The sequence below is a fragment of the Diuraphis noxia genome, unplaced genomic scaffold (genome assembly GCF_037042655.1).
Source record: "Diuraphis noxia isolate RWA-SAM2 unplaced genomic scaffold, SU_Dnox_SAM2 contig0003, whole genome shotgun sequence".
Taxonomy (NCBI): Eukaryota; Metazoa; Arthropoda; class Insecta; order Hemiptera; family Aphididae; genus Diuraphis; species Diuraphis noxia.
Window position 1 is genome coordinate 43,691,371 of NW_028301713.1, and position 21,348 is coordinate 43,712,718.

Here is a 21,348-nt window from a genome sequence, read left to right on the forward strand (position 1 = left end):
GATTCGAAATATTGAAATAATGCATATATTTTTAAAAAACGCAAAAAACATGAATAATCCCTATACCTACTACACGAATTAAAGTAGCCACCTTAGCGCACGCAGCGCCATCTGTGGCCGTTTAATCGTGCGACTGGTTTCGGTACGTTTTTTCATGCGGGCGGCAGTACTAATGTACTATTATAGTTTGGTCTCCTTATTCTAATCTTCATGGCTACGTCATAGCTGATTATATACAATTTATGGATAGAGCAAACAGCTACTGCAGCTTGACAGTAACAGGCTAAAATTCAACCGCTAAATATTAGATAATAATAGATAATAAAAAAATGGATAGGCCATTCCTATATTAACAACTTAGGGGTTTGCGGGCCGGAATGTGGATGAGAGACAGATTGCTTTTCATATAGTGATCTCACTCATAGACATAATCTATATTATGTCTATGATCTCACTTTAGTAAGGGGTATTATCTTAGATCATATATATAGTCTGTGGTTATATGTCATATGATCTTAGATTTGAAGTCAACTAAGGTGAATTGTGGCTAATGCGCATGCGCGCAATTTATATCTTGCACAGCCCCACGGTTCAACCGCAATCACGAAATAATCGAAATATATCCAGTGATCTTGCCAAATATTATGTTCTAGACCATAGAATAATATACTCATATTTATATGTCTATGTTCTAGACTTCAGCCTGCTAGTCATATTGGGTTGTTACCAGTTTTACCATTTACTATATTATAGAGATAGACACTATATAGATCACAATATTAGATACTAGTATCTAATATCTATATCCATGCTTCTAGTCTCTTTGATTAGTTTGATAAGTTTTTATCAGTTAACCGCCATAAAATTATTTTAGAAAGTGAAAAGTGGAAGATTTGAGCTCAACGTGTCCTGCAATGCTGCATTGCTGGCTGCTGCAGGCTACACTCAAATACTCAATTAGTATTTACTATTTAGTCAGCAGGCTGCAGTGGCCAATCGACTCTGCCCAGTGCCCCAGTGTCCACTTGGCAGTTGGTGCCTAGAAGCTTAGCATATTTTAGGAAATTCTTTTGTAGCTTATATTTTGTAGTTAGTTGTTAAATACATTTGAAAATTTTCTTAAATTATTGGTGATTGTTTTTTATATGATTTAGGCACAGAATAGATTAGGTATTTAAATAAAATATTTATTTCATACTACAGTTTGCATTATTGTTAATGATGTCTGACTTTGATTCTATAATTGCATTGCTTAAAAAATATGATCAAGAACATATTATTACATTTTGGAACAGACTTAATGAAAAAGAAAAAGAATTTCTCCTAGATGATATTCGTGAACTGAACATTCCTGAAGTTGTTGGAATGTTTAAAAAAACTTTAGGAACTATGAGTGCCAATCAACAAAAATTGGATAATAAGATGAATCCTATATCTGCTGAATTATATGGTGCTGTAAACCGCAGCCCAAAAGAACTTTTGATTAAATATGAGCAAATTGGACTTGAACAGATATCTCAAGGCAGAGTTGGAGTCTTGTTAATGGCTGGAGGACAAGGTACAAGACTTGGAGTTAACTACCCTAAAGGTATGTATGACATTGGTTTGCCTTCTCATAAATCGTTGTACCGTATACAAGGGGAACGTATTCGCTGCCTGATTAGGCTAGCTAATAAAGATTTTGGATGCTGTAAAGGTTTACCTTGGTTTATAATGACTAGTGAACATACTATGGAACCTACTCGTAAATACTTCAAGGAAAATAATTATTTTGGCCTAGATGAAAAAAAAATTATATTTTTTGAACAATATATGTTGCCAGCATTTACATTTGATGGAAAAATCATTATGGAAAGTATGAATAAAATATCTAAATCTCCAGATGGTAATGGTGGTATATTTAAAGCTTTACGTGATCGCAAAGTATTGGATGAGATTAAAAGCCTAGGTGTTCAATACCTCCATGCTCATAGTGTAGATAATATATTAGTTAAGGTAGCAGATCCAATATTTATTGGATACTGCATAACAAAAAATGCTGAATGTGGGGCAAAAGTTGTAGAAAAAGCATATCCTTCTGAGCCACTAGGTGTTGTATGTGAAGTTGATGGGAAATTTCAAGTTGTTGAATATAGTGAAATTACTGAAAATACAGCTGAAAAAAGAAATTCTGATGGTCGTTTAACCTTTAGTGCTGGTAATATTTGCAATCATTTTTTTACAACAGATTTTTTAAATAATGTTGCATATAAATATAATAGTAAATTAAAATTGCATGTGGCTAAAAAAAAAATACCTTATGTGAATGGTAATGGAATTGTATGCAAACCAGAAGAACTTAATGGTATTAAAATGGAAAAATTTATATTTGATGTCTTTGAATTTTGTAATCGTCTTGCTGTTTGGGAAGTAGAAAGAGATGAAGAATTTAGCGCTTTAAAAAATGCAGATATTCCTAATGGTAAAGATAACCCTAAAACTGCACGCTTAGATGTCTTTTCACTTCATAGAAAATTTGTTGAAAAATCTGGAGGAAAATTTATAACTGAAAACATTGAATGTGAGATTTCACCTCTATTATCTTATGCTGGTGAAAATCTTAAGCACTTGGTTGATGGAAAAATTTTCAATTCTGCACTAGAATTAAAATCTGCCGAAGAAATATCTAATAAATAATAATAATAATTCTAATGTATATTAAATGATTGTTTTACTCATACCTTAAGTGGAGCTATTCTTTAAGTTTATTTTATGATTTATTTTATTTTAACAAGTAGGTATAAGTTTTCTACATTCATACAAGTTGAATTTTGTTTTTCAAATGTGTAACTACTTATTACACAAAAATGGCCTAATGTTTAAAATTTGTTTTAAATCATATACTTTTATGAGTTATAAAGCTTTTGTATTGTTACTAATGATTATCATTCTATTGTGATAAATTTAAAATACTCTAATACTTAAATTGTATAATTGTTTAAGTGTACTAAAATTACTAAAATTATATAAACAATTTTTTCTAATAATTTTGTAATATTTTATACATTATAAATTTTTTTATTTCAATATAAAAACAAATATAATATGTAAATTATTAGTTAATATTTAGTTCTAATAATATTGTTCTTATAATTTTAAATTACTAATTCAAATATATTTGTTCTGTGTAAATGTTTTATTTATAAAGTCTATATTATTGTTACTTTTTGACAGATTAAAATGTATTAGTGTATACATTATTTTTTATTCTTAAATAATTATAATATCATGTAATACCGACCGAAAATACAATAAGTTAATTTCTAAAATAAATTGTAGTGTACTTGTTTTTTTATGGTCCACTTTCATAATCGGTAGACTATTAGGTACAGAAATGAACATACAATAAAATGTTGATTAAGCATTTAAAGTATTCAATCAAATTAATTGTAGGGCAATCTTATATAAAACAAGCTCTCGTCAAACTAATTACAACAACACTTAAATTTTTGTAAAATTTTGAAATTATGTACTGCTAGCCTCCTCTCAAATATACTTTTAAGAAGTTGAAATAATACATAATTTATTAAATTGAATTTAGGTAATACTGTATACAATTATGTAAAATATTTTACATAATTATACAATATTATAATACTAGTTTGATATAAAACTTGTTTTATATTTAAATTACTTTCTTTTTTGTTGCAGTAGATACATTAACATTTATTCTAAAATGTTGATGCTACCATACCACTCCTACAAATTAAGGCTCAATCACAACTCATACTGTACCCTACTCCTAGGGTGGGGGAATCATGTGACTTTCATTTTCTTTCTCTTCTTTCTTTTTCTTACAATGATGTGTGTGTGTGTTTTTTTTAGCTACAATAAGAACAACTCATAAGGAACATTGTATTAAATTTTCAAGTTTTTTTGGTCATCCAACATTTTTTTACCGACTTCAAAAAAAAATTCTCAAAAAAATCGAAAATTTCAGTGGTCTATAAATAACTCAAAAAAGTCAAATTTTTGAAAATTAAACTGTATATAGATATAACTAACATAAACATTTGGTGAAAATTTCAAGTATTCATAGTAATTAGTTTTGAATTATAACCATATAAAAAAATCGATTTGGTCAAAAATTGGTTTTGCGTAAAAATTCCCGTTTTTCTGTCATTTTTTTTTTTGTTTTTCTTGATTTTTTTGAAAACTGTTTGAAAATGTTTACTTTTGACCTCTATAATGCACCTAGGATATTCACTTTTACATCGGAAATCACCCCCAAAGTTTTAAATTGAAGCATTATTTCGACTAGTTATGCTGTACACACACACAAAAAAAAAAAAAAAAACACATCATTGTAAAATCAATACATTCATCACTTCGTTCAGAATCTAAAAAACCCACTTCATTGTAAAATCAATACATTCATCACTTTGTTCAGAATCTAAAATGATGGTAGTTCATTCACTTACATCATATAGTATTTATTAGTTAATAGGTTTATAATTTTTTTATTAAACTTTGAGTTTGCCTCAGAATGTTGACTGAGTAATCTAGATCTTATTAATTAATTTTAATACATTACTTTCTTTAGAATTTAGATTTCCGTTAAACTGTGTAATTGTTATTAAATATATAACATTAATATTGAAAAATAACAAGGAAGAAAATAATCATAAATTATTAATATTGTTTTTATTTTTTTTTTCATGAGAATTTTGATTATAAATTATTGCAATATAAAAGAAAACAAAAAGACAATTATTATAATGATAGAAAAGAAAACGATGCAGACTGCAGACTATTACATTTTTTAGGCTTGTCTGTTGTGTACAATTAAGGATGACTTATTATGAAGACATTATTGGAGGAAAGAGCATAAGAAATAAAAAAAAGCAAATATAATATATCCTAGACAGATAAACCATCTCCGTTCAGAAACGTTTTTCGTATTCAATGATACATATCATTGCATTCAAATTAAACCTATCCTAGTCAGAGGTCCACCCACCACCTAATGTACAGCAGAGCGACATCCACTTATCCACTTTTTTTAAATGTTAACTTTCACTTAAAATTTTTATTTAAGTGGAAAAGTTGTTAATCACTATTATTTAGTTGATGTTGGGTATACCTCATAATTGAGTAAGTTACTGTAATGTATTCATTAAATTTATATGTAATTTATTGATGAATCATTGCATACGAAAAAGAAAATTCTGAGCTAAATACAGTTTGTCAGCCAGTGGCGGCGTGAATTATTTTATTTCATGAGGCAAAAGTACCTAATAAATCCATATCTCGATAATGTAACGAAGATTACCTAATATTTACCCTAGTATGTTTGTGGTATGTGATTATGTGACTATGTGAGTGTAAATTATAAACTAGCCCTATAGGTCCTGGAGTCATTGGGATACCCACCCTCACTTTTGTATGAGGCGGCTGCCTCATAAAATAGCTATTCGCGCCGCCACTGTTGTCAGCTTCTATTGCCAAATATTTATAAAATGTTAAAGAGCAGGATAAATATTTTTTTGTTTCAACTGATTTTTGTAAAGATTTTGTTAATATGGTGACTTAATAATAAAAAATATTTATGAACCATAGGTTCAATCATAGAAGAAAAGTATTAAAATAAATATTTTTTATGTTGCTATTGAAAATTTTTTTGTCGACATTAACAGCAAAATATAAAGAATTTTTTTTGATAATAAAGCTTATTAAATAACTCTTTTGATGATAATATTTAAATTTTAACAAACATTCATATTTTGATTTAGTTTTTGTTCAAAATTTATTGTTTTAATCTCCCAAAAGTCAAAAGTATAATAAATTGATGCATTTTTGCAACTAAAAAAAGTAGTAATTTTCAAACACAAAAATAACAGTACACATAATTACAAGATCAATTCATTCATATATAATTTCACTCAAAATTTAAAATATTAAACAAAAAGAGGAAAAACAAATTATCACTAGTTCTATATTTTTAAACAAAAAATGAACACTTTTATTGAAAAAAAATTTCAAATACAATTAATATCATACTCATAAATATTAAAATAATCAACAATTGAATGTATTACTTTATTAACTACAAAATAAATTTTATTCTTTAACAGATATCGCTTTATGTACTTGTTTCCAATTAATACTGTATAATGTAAAGTACATAGATTATGATCTATTTCTTTATCTTTTTCTTTAGATGCTTTAAGGCACATTTGGCCGCTGTACATTTAGCGATTCTATAATTACGACCAATACCTTTAAATTCTCCTTTGCCAAATATTTCAACTACAACCCGAACTCGTCGACCATCTGCCAACTTTTCAGGTTTACTAGAAACAATAGAAAAAAATCCATCTTTTATAATATTAAATATACTAAGAAATTAACACATTTTCTGATTATTAGGTTATATGCATGTACTCTACTACAAACAACAACTTTTTTTAATAGCATAACAATTTAGCATAATCGGTCTCCAAAATGTTTTTAGGTCAAATGTTGTTTGACTCTATTAACGTTATAATAAAATATTTGGGAATAAGTAAAATTAATTATTCCATACCGTAAATAATTTTGAATATAAATAATAAAATATACTTTATAGTTGATAAAAAAAATAGTTCTACTAAATATAACAAAATCTCAGAAGCCATATGCGCAAATAGTGTTTGAGATATGGCCCCCCGGGGGTTTAAAACCTAATTTTACTAATATTTAATAAGCTTAATATAACATTTAAGAAAGGTTTAGTTAGGGGCCTTAGCTCCTAAAGCCCCCCTCCCTATTTGTGCCTATGCTCAAAACCTCTTCTATACAATTGTTCATAAGTACTCAATATTATTAAAAAAATAATGTATGCATAGACAAAAAAATTGTATGGTCAAAATCTCTCATGCTAATAAGTTAAATCGCACTAAGTATATCGAATTAACCCATGTTTCCATCATCTTTAAATTATGTAACTGAAAAAAAATATTCAAATGACATATAATATGCACTTTCTATGTAGCAAACCTACACTAGTACTATGTTCCTACCAAATAACAATTTTTTGATATTATTTTTTAAATGTTACTCACCTAAATTTTGCAGTTTCTGGTTCTAATTCTAGAAGTTCTCTGATAGGAGATTTCGGTACGTTTTTACTAAATTGTTCTATAACATAAATAATAACATATAACATATATTCAAGCATTTATTTATAAAATTAAAAACATTAACTATAATAAATATCAAGCATTTAGTAATTAATTATTATATTAATTATTGGTAATTAATAGTTTTCACTACTTGAGGCTTGTTTAAGGTACATATTTATTAATATTCAGGCCATTCAGGGACGCCAAAAGTAGGTTTTGCCTATGACAAATGTCATAGCTAAATAAATGGGTGGGTAGGTACTAGGTAGTAGCTATAATGTTTAAAAAAAAGGGACTATAGAATAAAATAATAGATCATTAACTGTTCTATATCGTTTTGAAGAATATAATTTTTAGTTTGTAAGCGGTTCTGGTGGGTAGGTAGGTTGGTTTAATGACTAAAAAAAAAATTGTCATATGTGTTTTAAATACATGTTTTCAACTCCCCTTTAAGCATAATGCTTGTGTTGACACCACATACTATTTTTTTAGCCATTTTAAATGTTTTAATATAATAATTAAGATGCTTCACTCAGAGAAACAATTTTTAAATATTTAAGTATTTGTTTTGTATTATATAAACTATTTTTAATATTTAATAATACAGTAGAACTACCGTCACTCTCTGTTATCCGTCATCGGTCATCGCCGAAAAAAAAAATAATTAGACGATTGTGATAAACTCGTCGTGGTGCCCAACACAGTAACTATCAAGTGTATAAAAATAGTTTGTAATATATACATATCCAATATAAGCGATAAATGTGATAAACGAACTATAAATTTATGTGTGTATGTATTGTACTATGTATGTATGTATTGTAATTTAATCAGTGACCGACGAACAGCCTACGTGTAAGTGTGTACCGTGTGTATTAGTGTTTTCGTAGTTTATGTGTCGTGTTTATATGTGTTACAATAATTAATTTATATGTTATATTTTTTTTATATGTATTATTTTTAAAGTACACACACGTAAAAAATATAATAAATGTGTGTATATGTATGTACACGTTTTTTTTTTTGCAAAATTTCCGTTAACCGTCTATTCGATTAACCGTCATAGCCCCGGTCCCGACAGTGACGGTTAATCGAAGTTCTACTGTACTTGGTTTTTACAACTACACTAACATAGCTTATAAAAATTATTTAAAAAATACTAAAACATTAAATTTGCTCATAAACAAATACATATTTTTGAAGCATTAAGGTAAAAAAAAAAATTGATAATATTTAAGTGATCATAATAATATGTAACCTTACCCATTTCATTTTCCATTATTTTATGATAAACTTTCCATACTGTATCTAATGACATATTACTATCCAAATAAATTGCTCCTGCAACCGATTCAAAAACATCACCAAGGGCTTTTGGCACTTCAACGTCTTCAGCTTCTTCACAATCATCTTCTCCCAAAAAATAAAACTAAAAAATGTTTTAAAAGTTTATATATTTCATTGAGTTGTGGGAAAATCCATTATTAGCACTCAAAATTAAGTTAATCCAGCATTTTATTATTTAAGATCAATGATCAATGAAGATTACAAAAAAATGATTTTAAGTAGAAATCTAGTATTTATATGAACTAATTTTGAAATCGATTGAATAAAATATAAGTAACATTGTATTAAAATGTTAGTCTTAATACTTAAACTAAAAATACTGTTTTAAAGATGTGTGTAGTTTTAACGTTAAATAAATTCATAAAAGTACAACTTTTACCATAAATACGCATAGCAAAATAAAAATAAAGATATATGTTTGAATAATAGTTAGGTACCTCTTCATCAATAGTATGGCCATTCTCTTCTTGTATGGTTACAAATCTACAAACAACTTCAGCCAAACCTGGGGATAAATGTTTGAAATACTTATGAAAACCATTTCTAACAGCAAGGGATGCAAAAATTGTGTTATTGACTAGTGCTGAACGAAGATCTGTCAAAGCTCCAGGTGAATGTTGTCGCTTGTCTTCATATAAATGCCGCGTAATTAAATAATCTAAAATTTTAAATTAAATTTAGAATTAAAATCAACTATTATATTCTTTTTATATTTACCCAAAACTGCATCACCCAAAAACTCTAATCGTTGATAACAATCAGTTAAACGATTGGGGTAATAAGAAGCATGAGTCATTGCTTGTAATAGATAACTACGATCTTGAAAATGGTATCCTAAATGCTGTTCAAAAGATTCAAATCCATCCATCAACTTTGTTAATTCGCCTTCGGGATCGTCAACATTACGTAGAAGTGGAGATGATGGGGGTTTTAGATAACCTAATTTTGAATCATGTAGCGTAGGTAATACTTTTATTCCTAGCCAAGACATAAATAATAATGCTCCACGAGCACCACAAGATATCAAATAGGCACCTAGAAAAGGAAACATTTTAGGAAAAATTTGATGGTTATACTGATAAATAATTATATTTACTATACCAATTAAAGCTTCTACGCAATCAGCAATACTTTTATCAGGAATACTATGTTGAGTAACAAGGTTGTATGGCACAAATAAAGGGGTATTTTCTTTGTCCTCATTTAAGAAACCAACTTTGAACTGTTGGATAACTTCTTCAATTTCTTTATCTGTAGGATCCTTAAATGTGGGAAGTGTTATCATATTCCATAAAGTTGTTGGTATACTAGCACTAATAAGAGCTTTTTCTAATTTATGAGGGACAAAATAACAAGGTGGTAACCAATTATCATGAGGTTCAAATTTTGTAGATATCATACGTTCGCCAAACATTTTTAGTTTACCAAGACGATACAAATTCAAATTACTGACTTGTTTTGATCTAAGATGGCTCAATTTACCTTCATGAACATTATCATGGGTACAGTATAAGTAAGCTGTAATGGCATATTTTAAAAATGAATCTCCGATAGTTTCCAAACGTTCCAAATTAATTCCATCATTTGCATTTGACATAGTTAATGCTTGAAGTAGAACACTAGGACTTGGCCCAGGATGATTGTTTAAGTCTGGCTGAAAATCAAAACTAAATGTTTCAGATTGCACACCATGAACTTTATTGACACTATCGAATGTTTTATTTTTTATGAATATTTCACTTTTAATATCATTATCATCTTCAGGGATAAATGAAGTTTTATCCGATAAAACATTGATGTCTGAAAGTCCATAACCAGTATTTGCATTTAATTCCCATGGTAGTTTTAATAAAGATAAGCTGTCAATATTGGTACTACTTTTTACTTCTCGATTTATAATAATATCATCATCTTTTTTATAAAATAAATCTATAATTTGTTTGTCTTGTTGATTAGAATTATATTCAGTTACAGAGTGACCATTGTCATTCCAAGTCCACAATTGAGGAGTTTCATTGTTTTGGAAAAATAATAATTTATTTGTTTTGGAATCATTTTCATCCACAGCTTCAGCTAAATAAGTATTTCTAAATTCTATTCGTAAACCATTAGAGTGTAAACCATTAACTTGAATCCCATCATCTGAATCAAGATCACTGAACGTGCTTGATTCATTATCACTTTGAATCATCCAACTAGTAGGTGATGAATACCTTACTTTTGTCGTACTATCAATATTATTCATTGCAAAGTCAGCCATATCATTAGACCATGTTCCAATATCCATCCAATTAGGATCATCTGATTTATCTATCTTTTCTTCTTTTATCTTTTCATCTACAAGTTGCTTAACAGTTTCAACTGGTTCAGCAACTTTTATCGTACTAATTTCTTTTTGTTCTTTTCTTTTTATTAATACATCTTTCATGGTCCAACCAAAATCTAAAGGCTCCCACATGTGATCTATTAAATGTAAAAATAATTAGTATACAGAAAATATTTAGTAAGTTTATGGTCTTTACCAAAACTTAAGTTAACCAATCCTAAAGATATATCCTTGGCAACAATAGTACGAATTTCATCAGCTAACAATAAAGCATTAATGCGATATAGTATACATGGTAAAGAAACAGCTTTACGCCACATTGATGCTGGAAATAAATGAACATTACAAAGTTCAGGAACAAGAATTTGTTTTTGACTTAGATTATCTCGTTTAGCTCTTTTAGTTGCATCACTACTAGTAGGTAAAATTACACCTTTACGATTCATATACCTGCAAACAATTAAAATATAAAAAAAAATTTTATAATTTATGTATACTAGCAAACCTTGGTGTAAGAAAATTAAGTCTTGCAGAAGTATGATCCACATCTAAAAGAGGTTGTTCAAGATTTTGGATTTTTAATCTATACTTAAGATAATAGTAATCCTCAAATGTTTTATAGTTTTCTATAGAACCAGGAAATGGTGATTTTGGATTAAGATGTGTACAAATCTCTGCTACATAGAAATACTAAACAGAAAAATAAGATTAATTATTATAAATATTCAAATTGTTTAGAAAATACCTGGGGTTGTTCTTGATTTCTATACCAAGGAGTAACAACAGCATCTTTCAATACTTCAATATCAGGTTGAAAATGTATTCTATCTTCATTAGTTATAATACTTAGTTTATTATCTTTACATTTATGCATATTATCTAGGAATTTCCAATCAATGTCTATCAATCCACTTGTATCTATAATATATCAATCACATTTTATAGCTTTTATAACCATCAATAATTTGATGCATACAACCTCGAAGAGTTGGCACAATATAATAACAATTATGAGTAGTAGTTGGATCAAATGCCACATGACATTTTTGCAAACGTAGTACATTGGTGAACGTATAATTTAAAAATGTGGCTATATTATCCAGTTGATGTTGTGTTAGAAACATATCTGTTTTTATAGGCTTTAAACTCACATATACTTCACCACATCGAGTATATATGGGAAATGGCGGAATCTAAAAAGTTATTTGATTTCCAAGTTATAACTTATAAAGTTATAACCAATATAATATATACAGTAAGTCCTTGTTTAACATTGCTTTTCTATCAAGTCATACAATTTTAATACCTTGTGTTCCATTTAACAGTATAATAGTTCCAGTATAATGTTTCTATTATATTGGACTGTATGTTATTTAATTGTGTGTAGTGCATACACTCTTAAAAGGACACTACCTATGCACTTGTTGTATACGTCTTACAAACGTACAATATAACAAATGTGGCTTACTAGTTTCAATAGTGTGCTGTTAGTTTTGATATTTGATATAAGAGTGAATTAATCTAGTATCAAACATTTAGGTAAGAGCTTATAGAGTACAGTATACAGTAGAATTTTCAATGTTTTAATATTAAAGCAAGAAATGGGTTTGAGAAATATTATTTAAAATGCTCATATTATCTCACTTAAAAATTAAAATATTGATTAAAAGTCATCTTACATATTCCAAAGGTTAGGTTAAGTTAGACTTTTCTGGACCTCAGTGTTGGTCTCTATGCACCAGTTTATGCACATTGTACCTGAATTTAATATACTATGCCCAATATCTATCTTAAATCAATAAGTTTATACAGTGTAGCAACGTACCATCCAGGTGTATTTCCTTCAAGACTAACACTAGGTATCATCTCGACTGGCATTGTGTTTCTGAGGGCTGTAATTATACTATATGTACATAATATTTCGTATTGATTCTTCATTTTTTTGGTAATAAGTTGTTTAAGAGGATGTCAAAGCACAGTCATTTGTTTTTTCTCTCTGGTCCATGCTCAACATAGACAAAACATTTTTTCAGTGTTTTTTAAGTAATCATTAAGTAAATCACCCATTACAAAAATGAAACAATATTTCATTTATCATTTTATTTCACATAATGTTTTGTTTTTTAGGAACCTAAACTAACTAAGAAGTTAAACGAGAACTTATTGTATAAGTATACATATAAATACATATTATATTTTCATTTATAAATATTTACTTACACTTGGAATGTGTTTCATTGTAAGTATACCAAACCCATGAATGGATTCTTCGGGTGGATGAATTCTTCGACCTCTAGTATTTTGTTCTTCTGGTACAGGACAATTCATATTTAACAATATAGCATATAAATGACAAGCTTTACCTTCAACTGGTCTACAGTCATTAAATGCCTCAGCAATCTAGTAAAAATTTTATAATTGTTAGGAAATTACTTTAAAACACAATTCAATATTAGATGTTTAAAATATTATTTATACTCTTTTATAGTAGTATTGGCGGCGTTTATTTGTTCCAGGTCTAGGCTCTTCTGTGTCCCAAGGTATTAATGCATCTTCAGCGTCTGGCAATACTTCGTCAGCATTGAACAATGCATGAAATGATTCTTTTGTAATAGGTTGAAGGGTGTCATCTAATTCACCTTGAGAATGAAGTTGTCTACACACTTCTAATGCAGCTATTCTTTTTGCTAAAATTTCACATGGCATTGGATGACCCTGTAAAAAAAATTAAAAATTAATATTTAATCAAATAATACTATAATAGTTTATTTTACATCAATTGGGAATGAGAATAATGGCTTAAATCAATCTTAATTAATAATTACCAAATGTTATTAGTAACAAAATTCATCAGAATCACAAAAATTTTGCAAATTATTTTGATGTTCAGTTTTATAACCAAGAATTAAGAGGGTGCAACACCCGTATTGTTGTCTCAATCTTACAAACGCGTAACATAACAAATTTATGCTCAGCAGTTCACATTTTATTTCGTTAGCTTAAAAATTAGAGTGAATAGACCAATTATGAAACTTGATGGTAAAAACATTATCTGTGTTTTACGTTACGCTTTTAAAAGGCCTATTCACTCTAACTTCTAAGCTAACGGAATAAATCGTGAAGTGCTGAGCATAAATTTATTATGTTACGCCTTGTTACGACTGACACAACAAATACAGTTGTTGCGCCCTCTTAAAAATGAAAACAATGTTCCACATAAGTAGAAGTCAAAAATCTTTTTTTTTTTTTAACAAAGAATATACAATCTGTAGCCTTGAGCACAATAAAAATGTGAGATATAATATTTTTTTTAACATGAAAACGTGAGGAAAGAAGCCATCCAGTGAAAGCACTACTTATTTGTTTATTAATAACTTTTTATTTTATATAATTTTAATTTATTTATTTAAATTGTAAATCTCGACACCATTTTCTTTTCAGTCGTTGGGTGGGATTGCCTGGAATTGTGCGAGAAGCTAAATTGGATATAAGGTGATTAGGATGATATGGAAGTCTGTTATGGAATCTTTTGCAATATGTTATTGCTTCATCGTGAACTGTTTTAGTATTTAAATCTGTGTGCAGAGTGTAGTTGGAGACATAAGGAGGGGCGTTAGTGATTAATCTTAAGATTTTATTTTGAACGGTTTGGATTTTATTTACATTAGTTTTTTTTTGCATTGTCCCATAGTTGTTGGCCATAAGTCCACAAGGCCTTAATTAATGATTTATATATGAGAAGTTTGGTGTTTAGTATGCTTGTTAGATATTAGTGTTTTAATTGAGCGAAGTCGTTCGTTTAGAGCTAGTTTTTTAGTTCTGATATGAAGTCCCCAGGTGAGGCGACGGTCAAAGGTTAGCCCTAAGTACCTAACCGAATGGGATGAAGGGATTGGTATGTTACTAAGGGAGACGAAGAGTGAACGTACTGTGAATGGATTTTGATTGGTTGACTTGAACTCACAATTTTTCATACCAGACAGACATTAGGTCAAGGTGGTTTTGAAGATTTAAAGCAGCGTTTCTTAAACTGTGTTCCGCGGAACCTTGGGGTTCCACGTAGATCACTTCAGGGTTCCGCAAAGCTTAAGTAATTTTTTTTAAATGTTCAAGAAAATTACTTTAAAATATCCATTATGGAAAATAATACTTGTATATTAAATAATAATGTATAAGCCATATGGAATAATCTATCAGATAACTCAATATATTCAATAATCTATACTTCTACTTAATATTATAATTTATTTGCAAATAATCCTAAAAAAAAACTAAAAAGCTAAAAAGAAGTAGGGGTTCCACGATAAAAGTGGACATTAAAAAGTGTTTCACGGATAAAAAAGTTTAAGAAACGCTGATTTAGAGAAACAATGTGTGGGTCTTCGTGTACTGATATAATTGCCTTATCATCCGTAAATTCAGCTACAGATGTTGATGGAGAGGTAGGTTGGTCTGTTGCATATACATTATATAGTATTGGTGAACAATGCCACCTTGAGGGACTCCTGCACTAATTTTTTCAATTTTTGAAAAGGAAGAGCCAAACTTGACTTAAAAGTGACGTTCCGCAAAATAAGATTTAATGAGTAAAAAATATGTTGGGGGAAGAAAAGCTTTTAGTTTATATAACAGCCCTTCATGCCAAACCCTATCAAAGGCTTGAGAGACATCAAGGAACACGCACGAGCAGTATTTTTTCTTTTCAAGTGAGAACGAAATGGTATCGACTAATCTATGTAGTTGATGAGTTGTGGAATGAGAGACAAGAAAGCCAAATTGAGTATTTGGAAGTATGTTACTTGAAGAAATGTATGGCAGAATTCTTTTAAGAATAAGCCTTTCAAACATTTTTGCAAAAAACTTATAGGTCGATATGAATAGAGAAAAAAAAATCAAAAAATTAAATAAACACAATATTTTTCAATAGATATTCTAAGTTAAAATTTACATGAAATTGGCTTCTTAAACTGAGAATAGTGGTTTTAGTTATTATAATATAGGCTAACAGATTGACTTTACTCAGAACCGCATTTTATATAAGATAATTTTATAAAATTGAAATCACATTTAACACATCCAGTGATCCGCATGATACCTATGTACAGCACAGTGTTACCTGCTTCTTCACATTTTTTTATATCAATAGTATTTAAAATTGTTTTAAAAGAGAAAAATATTATTATATTGAATATGTGCTACACACCTAAGTACCCAGTAGGTGTGAGGTTTCACTTTAAGTCCATCATAGCACCACTATGTTCAATAAGCTATTTAGAGTTTCTTAGTTAGTTAATATGACAATCTAGTTCTCTATAATGCATAAATAATACTTACATGTATATCATGTTTAATAGGTGAATTAATTGGAAGTCGGATACTACAAACAAACATTGGTTGATTTTCATACACTACTGATTGTATCTTCCAAATAGGAGATAATTTGGTAAAAGTATCACTAGGTAATTTTGCACAATACCTATATTAACACATTTATAAATATTTTAGGAAATATAATGCAATCATTATAATAACATAGGAATTAATCAGTCAGATAAAAATAGTACTTATAAGTTATAAACACAAATAAAATATTATGAAAAATGTATGATGAACTAATAATATAAATTAATACCTATTCACAAGTCCTATGGCTGTTGCCATATCAACAAATGGTGAATCTTCCTTTTTTCCTGGTTTGAATGGCGTAACACACCAATTATACCTGTCCGCAAAGATTTCTTTTTCCATGTCAATATCTTTTAAAGTGCAATGATTTAATAACATCTAGAAAAAAATAATTTAAAACCATTTTAAATTATGTATTGGTTAGATAAATAATTTATTTATTTAAAATCAATTTTTACCTGGTTAATGTCTTTATATAGTTTAAGACGAGATAAAATATTTGAAGTAGCATCTTCGTCAAACATTAAAATATAATGAGCATCTATTGTTTTTGCTCTACTTTTAGACCTTAGATATGATTTGTATGAAAGTGGTATATTATAATTAATCACTAAATTACATCGAGGTAAATCAATTCCTGCTTCTAATACTTTAGTTCCAATAAGTACATTACATTCTCTTTGTCGAAACCTGAAATAACCATTTTTATACTAAATTATTAATTGCAATCAAATACAGTTTATTGAAAATAATCTTTTATAAAAAATGTATACAATCAAACCTTCTTAAAGTTTCTTCTTGCTTTTTATGTTCAATTTCAAATTCTTTAGGTTCAGTAATTGGATCTGCTTCTTTATCTACTGTGTATTGAGGTTGAATCCAACCAAAATCTTCTTTGTTACTGTTTTTCAAATCCTAAAGAAGATAAAAACAATAAAATAATTACTTCATTTTAAATTAATTTAACTGATAAAAAATAAAATATGCTTACTAAAAATAAATAATACAAAATAGAAGCTGTCATTTTGTTGTTTACGAGAATTATAGCACAAACAGTTTCTTCATACGGATCTCTTGATCGTCCTTGTTTTCTATGAGTTCCATATCTCCTAGCTAATTTCCAATTACGTCTTATTGATTTAGATTTGATAGTTCTATCTTTTTTTTCTTTTTGATCTTTACATACTTCAACATTGTTACTATCTGCTTTAAAAGATTTTGGTTTAAATTGTTTGAGAGTATTAATAATTCGTAATACACGAGGAGAACTAAATTTCAGTACTTTATCAATATTACTATAATTATAAAAAATATCATCAAATGTGGCTCTTATTTGAATCAATAATGTAGAAACAATACATAACAAAACATAGTGTCTTTCATATGGAGTTTTAACTTTCAATTTTTCTACCATATACAGGAGTGTCAAGGCAGCTTTATCTGCACAATATGGACCCATTGTTTTTAAAATCTCCAAAAAATCAGCTATCATTTGTAAAGGTTCATTTTTAGGGTTAGGTATTTGTTTTAATTCTTCACCAAATTCTTCATCGTCTCCATATATGATAGCAGGCTCATAATTATGGTCATTTAAGAATTCAGTTAAACTCTGCACCATTGTCTTTATCTTAATATTGGTAAGATCTTCTGTGTGAATAGCACATTCAATGAGAACTTCTTTAGGTTTACAACAGTGACGCAATATAGAAACAATATCACTGGCAGTCTCGATAGATGAAATCAATTTGTGTGATATAAATTTCAATTGATTTTCAATAAAGAATGGATCAGAATCAAATTCAAATAATGGATGAACAATACCCAATATTCTACATTTACTATTTGGCTTGATAAAATTGCAAATCTAAAAAAATAAAAAGAATTTCAACATTACTTTCGTATTATTTTACTATAAAGTAAAACCTCTATTTGAAGACATCTGTTTGCCAAGGCCTACCTACAGAACAGGGGTTTATTCATTATTGGCTATAGCCACCTTGAGAATAACTATCAAAATAATATGCGAATTCCGATTAGATATTTCCTAAATTTCATCAATACATATTAAATAAAATTATATCTATGCCTAATGCTGAATATCGGATGATTTTTTTAATCACTGAACACTCATTATTTCAAAATGTATAGATGTTTAAAAAAAAATGTTCATGGTTTCTAGCCACTAAAAAATACAAAATATTTTTTATGCCAAACATTTTTAAGATTTTTATCTTTTTGAAAGACAATATTCAGTTTTAATTTCATATTCCAACAGAATATTTTTCTAAATACTCGTATTTCAATACATAAAAATTAAATTTAGAATGAGTAGTTTTTGACTTTTAAGTATTTAAAATTTTAAATAAGTGGAATGGTATGAGGTTATCTCACCAAATATTGATTTACTGCTCCACACATCAAACTTTTGATACTTTTTTATAACTAGCCAGGAAGGTTTAAGGTCCAGACCTTGATCCCCCCCCCCAAAAAAAAAAATTGATCAATATTTTACTGGAGTGGTTCCCAAAACCGCTGTGACGCGAGAAATGTCTGATTTTTTTATTTATGCTGATAAAAAATATTGAAAACAGTAATTTATTTCCTTACATTTTTGTTGGTGAGTGTGCTGTGCAAACTTGTAATGTATAATAGTGTGCCATGAACTAAAAAAAATTAAGAACCACTGTTTCACAGGCTTTGGTCTAGAAGTTATAACTCATAAATACTCATCCTAAATTTGATTTTTATGTATAAAAGTACCTTAAAAAAATATTCTGTTTTTAAAGACAAAATTCAAACTATGATAACAATTAATTTTTTTAATATTTATTTTAGAAAAAAGTATAGTTTTAAAGGATTAGAAATCATGAAAAGAATATTTTCAAAAACATTAATACTTTCAAAAAATTAATATCTTGCATTAAATTAATCACCCGATATATGCATACTACATTACTACATGCAGCACTTACATCTCTTAGTGATAAAAGTCTGTTACTGATGTCTGTTTTATAGAGTTTTTACTTTAATCAAAATAATTAATCTGATTAGAAAAAATTTAAATACCTTATAATAAGTACTATTTTCCTGAATTATTTTCTGGCAGTTATTGAATATAGCTAAGTTAAGCTGGTCAAATCGCAAATATTTTTTTTCAAATAATTCTAAACATAGGTTTTCAGTAGTAATAATTACCTGGAAGACCAAAATCAAAATATTTAAAACATTTTTTTGGGGAAAGGAAGATTATAATATTTAATACAAACCTCATAATTAATAAAATCCAAATGATTGACTGATCTGATGTCTAATGGTTTTAAATCTGTCAAATGTCCAATAGAAAACATGTACTGATCAATTTCTGTTTCTTCTAAAACAAGTAAAGTCCATTTTCTTTTTTCAGATTTCCTATAGAAAATCAATTTATTTATCATTTGATCATTGTTAATATTAATATTTAATTTTTATGACTAACCTGTAAATTTTAAAAGCAAGTTCTCGAATGAGTTTTAAAATAACAAATACCTTATTTGTTGTACCTTCTAATGAAATAATTATATTTTTGTTTTTAGCTGAACTTAGAATTTCAACTAAGTACTCTTGAGGAGTAAATGTTCTAGTATGTATATTATCACCGAATGTTAACGCCATTAAATTAAATTGAAAATTAATCCTGATAGACAGAACTTCCTAATTGAATAACAAAATTAAATGTTTTATTTCCATTAATGACATAAAATAAATTTTTTTTTTTTTAGTTTTCTATTTTCTAATTAAAAATATTTATTTCAACAAGTTATTTTATTTAGTTGTGCAGCTTATGCTTATGACTAATAACTTAATATAAAAAGTTATACATAAATTACATACAATTTAAGCGATGACAATTTTAAATTAAAATAAGCTAATAATTTATCAGCTAGCATTGTATTATTGTTTATTCATAACAATAATATTGGTTATAAGTTACAACGCTCAACATTTATGGTTTTGATAAAAATATTAAAGTTACACCAGTTTTCGAACATTCAAACTCTTTATTACTAGTCAAGTGTGTGTTTAAATAAAATACAATTCTCTAACAGTTATGATTTAATAATAATAGAACTGGTGTATTTTTATTTTACAATCATTCATAGTATGAGAGTAAGAGCTAAATTAGAAGTTATTATCTTATACAAATTAAATATCATAAAAATAAATTTGAAATTTTCTTAAAAAATACTGCTCCTATAAAATATAATATACCCATTTTTATTATTAATAGCATTAACAACATATAAGTTATAGGCGATGGAACCTAACAAAAGTTTTTTGTGAAAATAAATTCATAAAATCTCACTAAATAATTAAAAATTTTCCATTAAAGAAGTCAAGCAATCGCTTCACATGATTTATGAATTTGTTACCACTGGTCATAGGTACTAAAAGTATGTACATTTACATATATATATAAAAACAAACAAAAATTATTTTTTATCAAAATAATTATTTAATTATTCAAGTAGGTAGGTGGACCTTAAAAAAAATATTATCTTTTTCTTTTATTCAAATAACAAAAAATTATACATACATAAATATTGTCACTGATGAATAAAGTCTCTCTCCAATAAAAATAAATTCAATTTCTAAAATATTATTAACTTCATTATTGAAACTAAATTAAGATAATATTAGTAATGCTTCATATTATTAAAAATAGTTATATGATTGTTATTATTTAAAAGATCATTAGATTCTTGAAACTAAATACATTGGAATTTATGTAGACTGGTGGACGTCTGAACTATGGACCGATGGAAGACGGCTAAACGCACTTTTTGTTGTAGTGTACGACTTCAAAGGAGTTATAAACAAGTATAATATGAAAGGAGTCAGGATTACTGGTTATTTAAGGAATAAGAATAACAAATAACAGGAAATCTGCAACTTTAGACATGTTTTTCACTTTGTTTTTGTTTAATGTTTAGTTTGTTTAATGTCTATTGTCTGTGCCTGTCCTCAGTCCTGTCGTTGATTTTAGTGAGATAAAATATTACGATAACAGATTATAATTCAATCAATAAGTGCACCATAGGGCATAGGGTAATATTCAGTATTAACAGTATATTATACCATTTCATGGTA

General features: G+C 27.9%; 2 protein-coding genes across 2 annotated transcripts; one reads left to right on the forward strand and one right to left on the reverse strand.

The window, feature by feature from the left end:
- Positions 1-837: 837 nt before the first annotated feature.
- On the forward strand, positions 838-3,312 carry mmy (UDP-N-acetylglucosamine pyrophosphorylase mmy). Its single transcript, XM_015507631.2, has one exon. It carries the CDS (start codon positions 1,219-1,221, stop codon positions 2,674-2,676), a length of 1,458 nt encoding a protein of 485 aa, XP_015363117.2. The 5' UTR covers positions 838-1,218; the 3' UTR covers positions 2,677-3,312.
- Positions 3,313-5,888: 2,576 nt separating this feature from the next.
- On the reverse strand, positions 5,889-21,254 carry Dcr-1 (Endoribonuclease Dcr-1). The gene is made up of 21 exons (XM_015507627.2): positions 20,795-21,254; positions 19,697-19,911; positions 19,488-19,629; positions 19,288-19,416; positions 17,213-18,085; positions 17,003-17,136; positions 16,680-16,911; positions 16,448-16,599; positions 16,150-16,291; positions 13,294-13,530; positions 13,036-13,215; positions 11,795-12,008; positions 11,561-11,733; positions 11,321-11,505; positions 11,012-11,265; positions 9,591-10,952; positions 9,207-9,524; positions 8,927-9,147; positions 8,406-8,571; positions 7,083-7,158; positions 5,889-6,332 (listed from the first exon to the last, which is right to left on the reverse strand). Exons 2-21 carry the CDS (start codon positions 19,870-19,872, stop codon positions 6,176-6,178), a joined length of 5,523 nt encoding a protein of 1,840 aa, XP_015363113.2. The 5' UTR covers positions 19,873-19,911; positions 20,795-21,254; the 3' UTR covers positions 5,889-6,175.
- Positions 21,255-21,348: the final 94 nt, after the last annotated feature.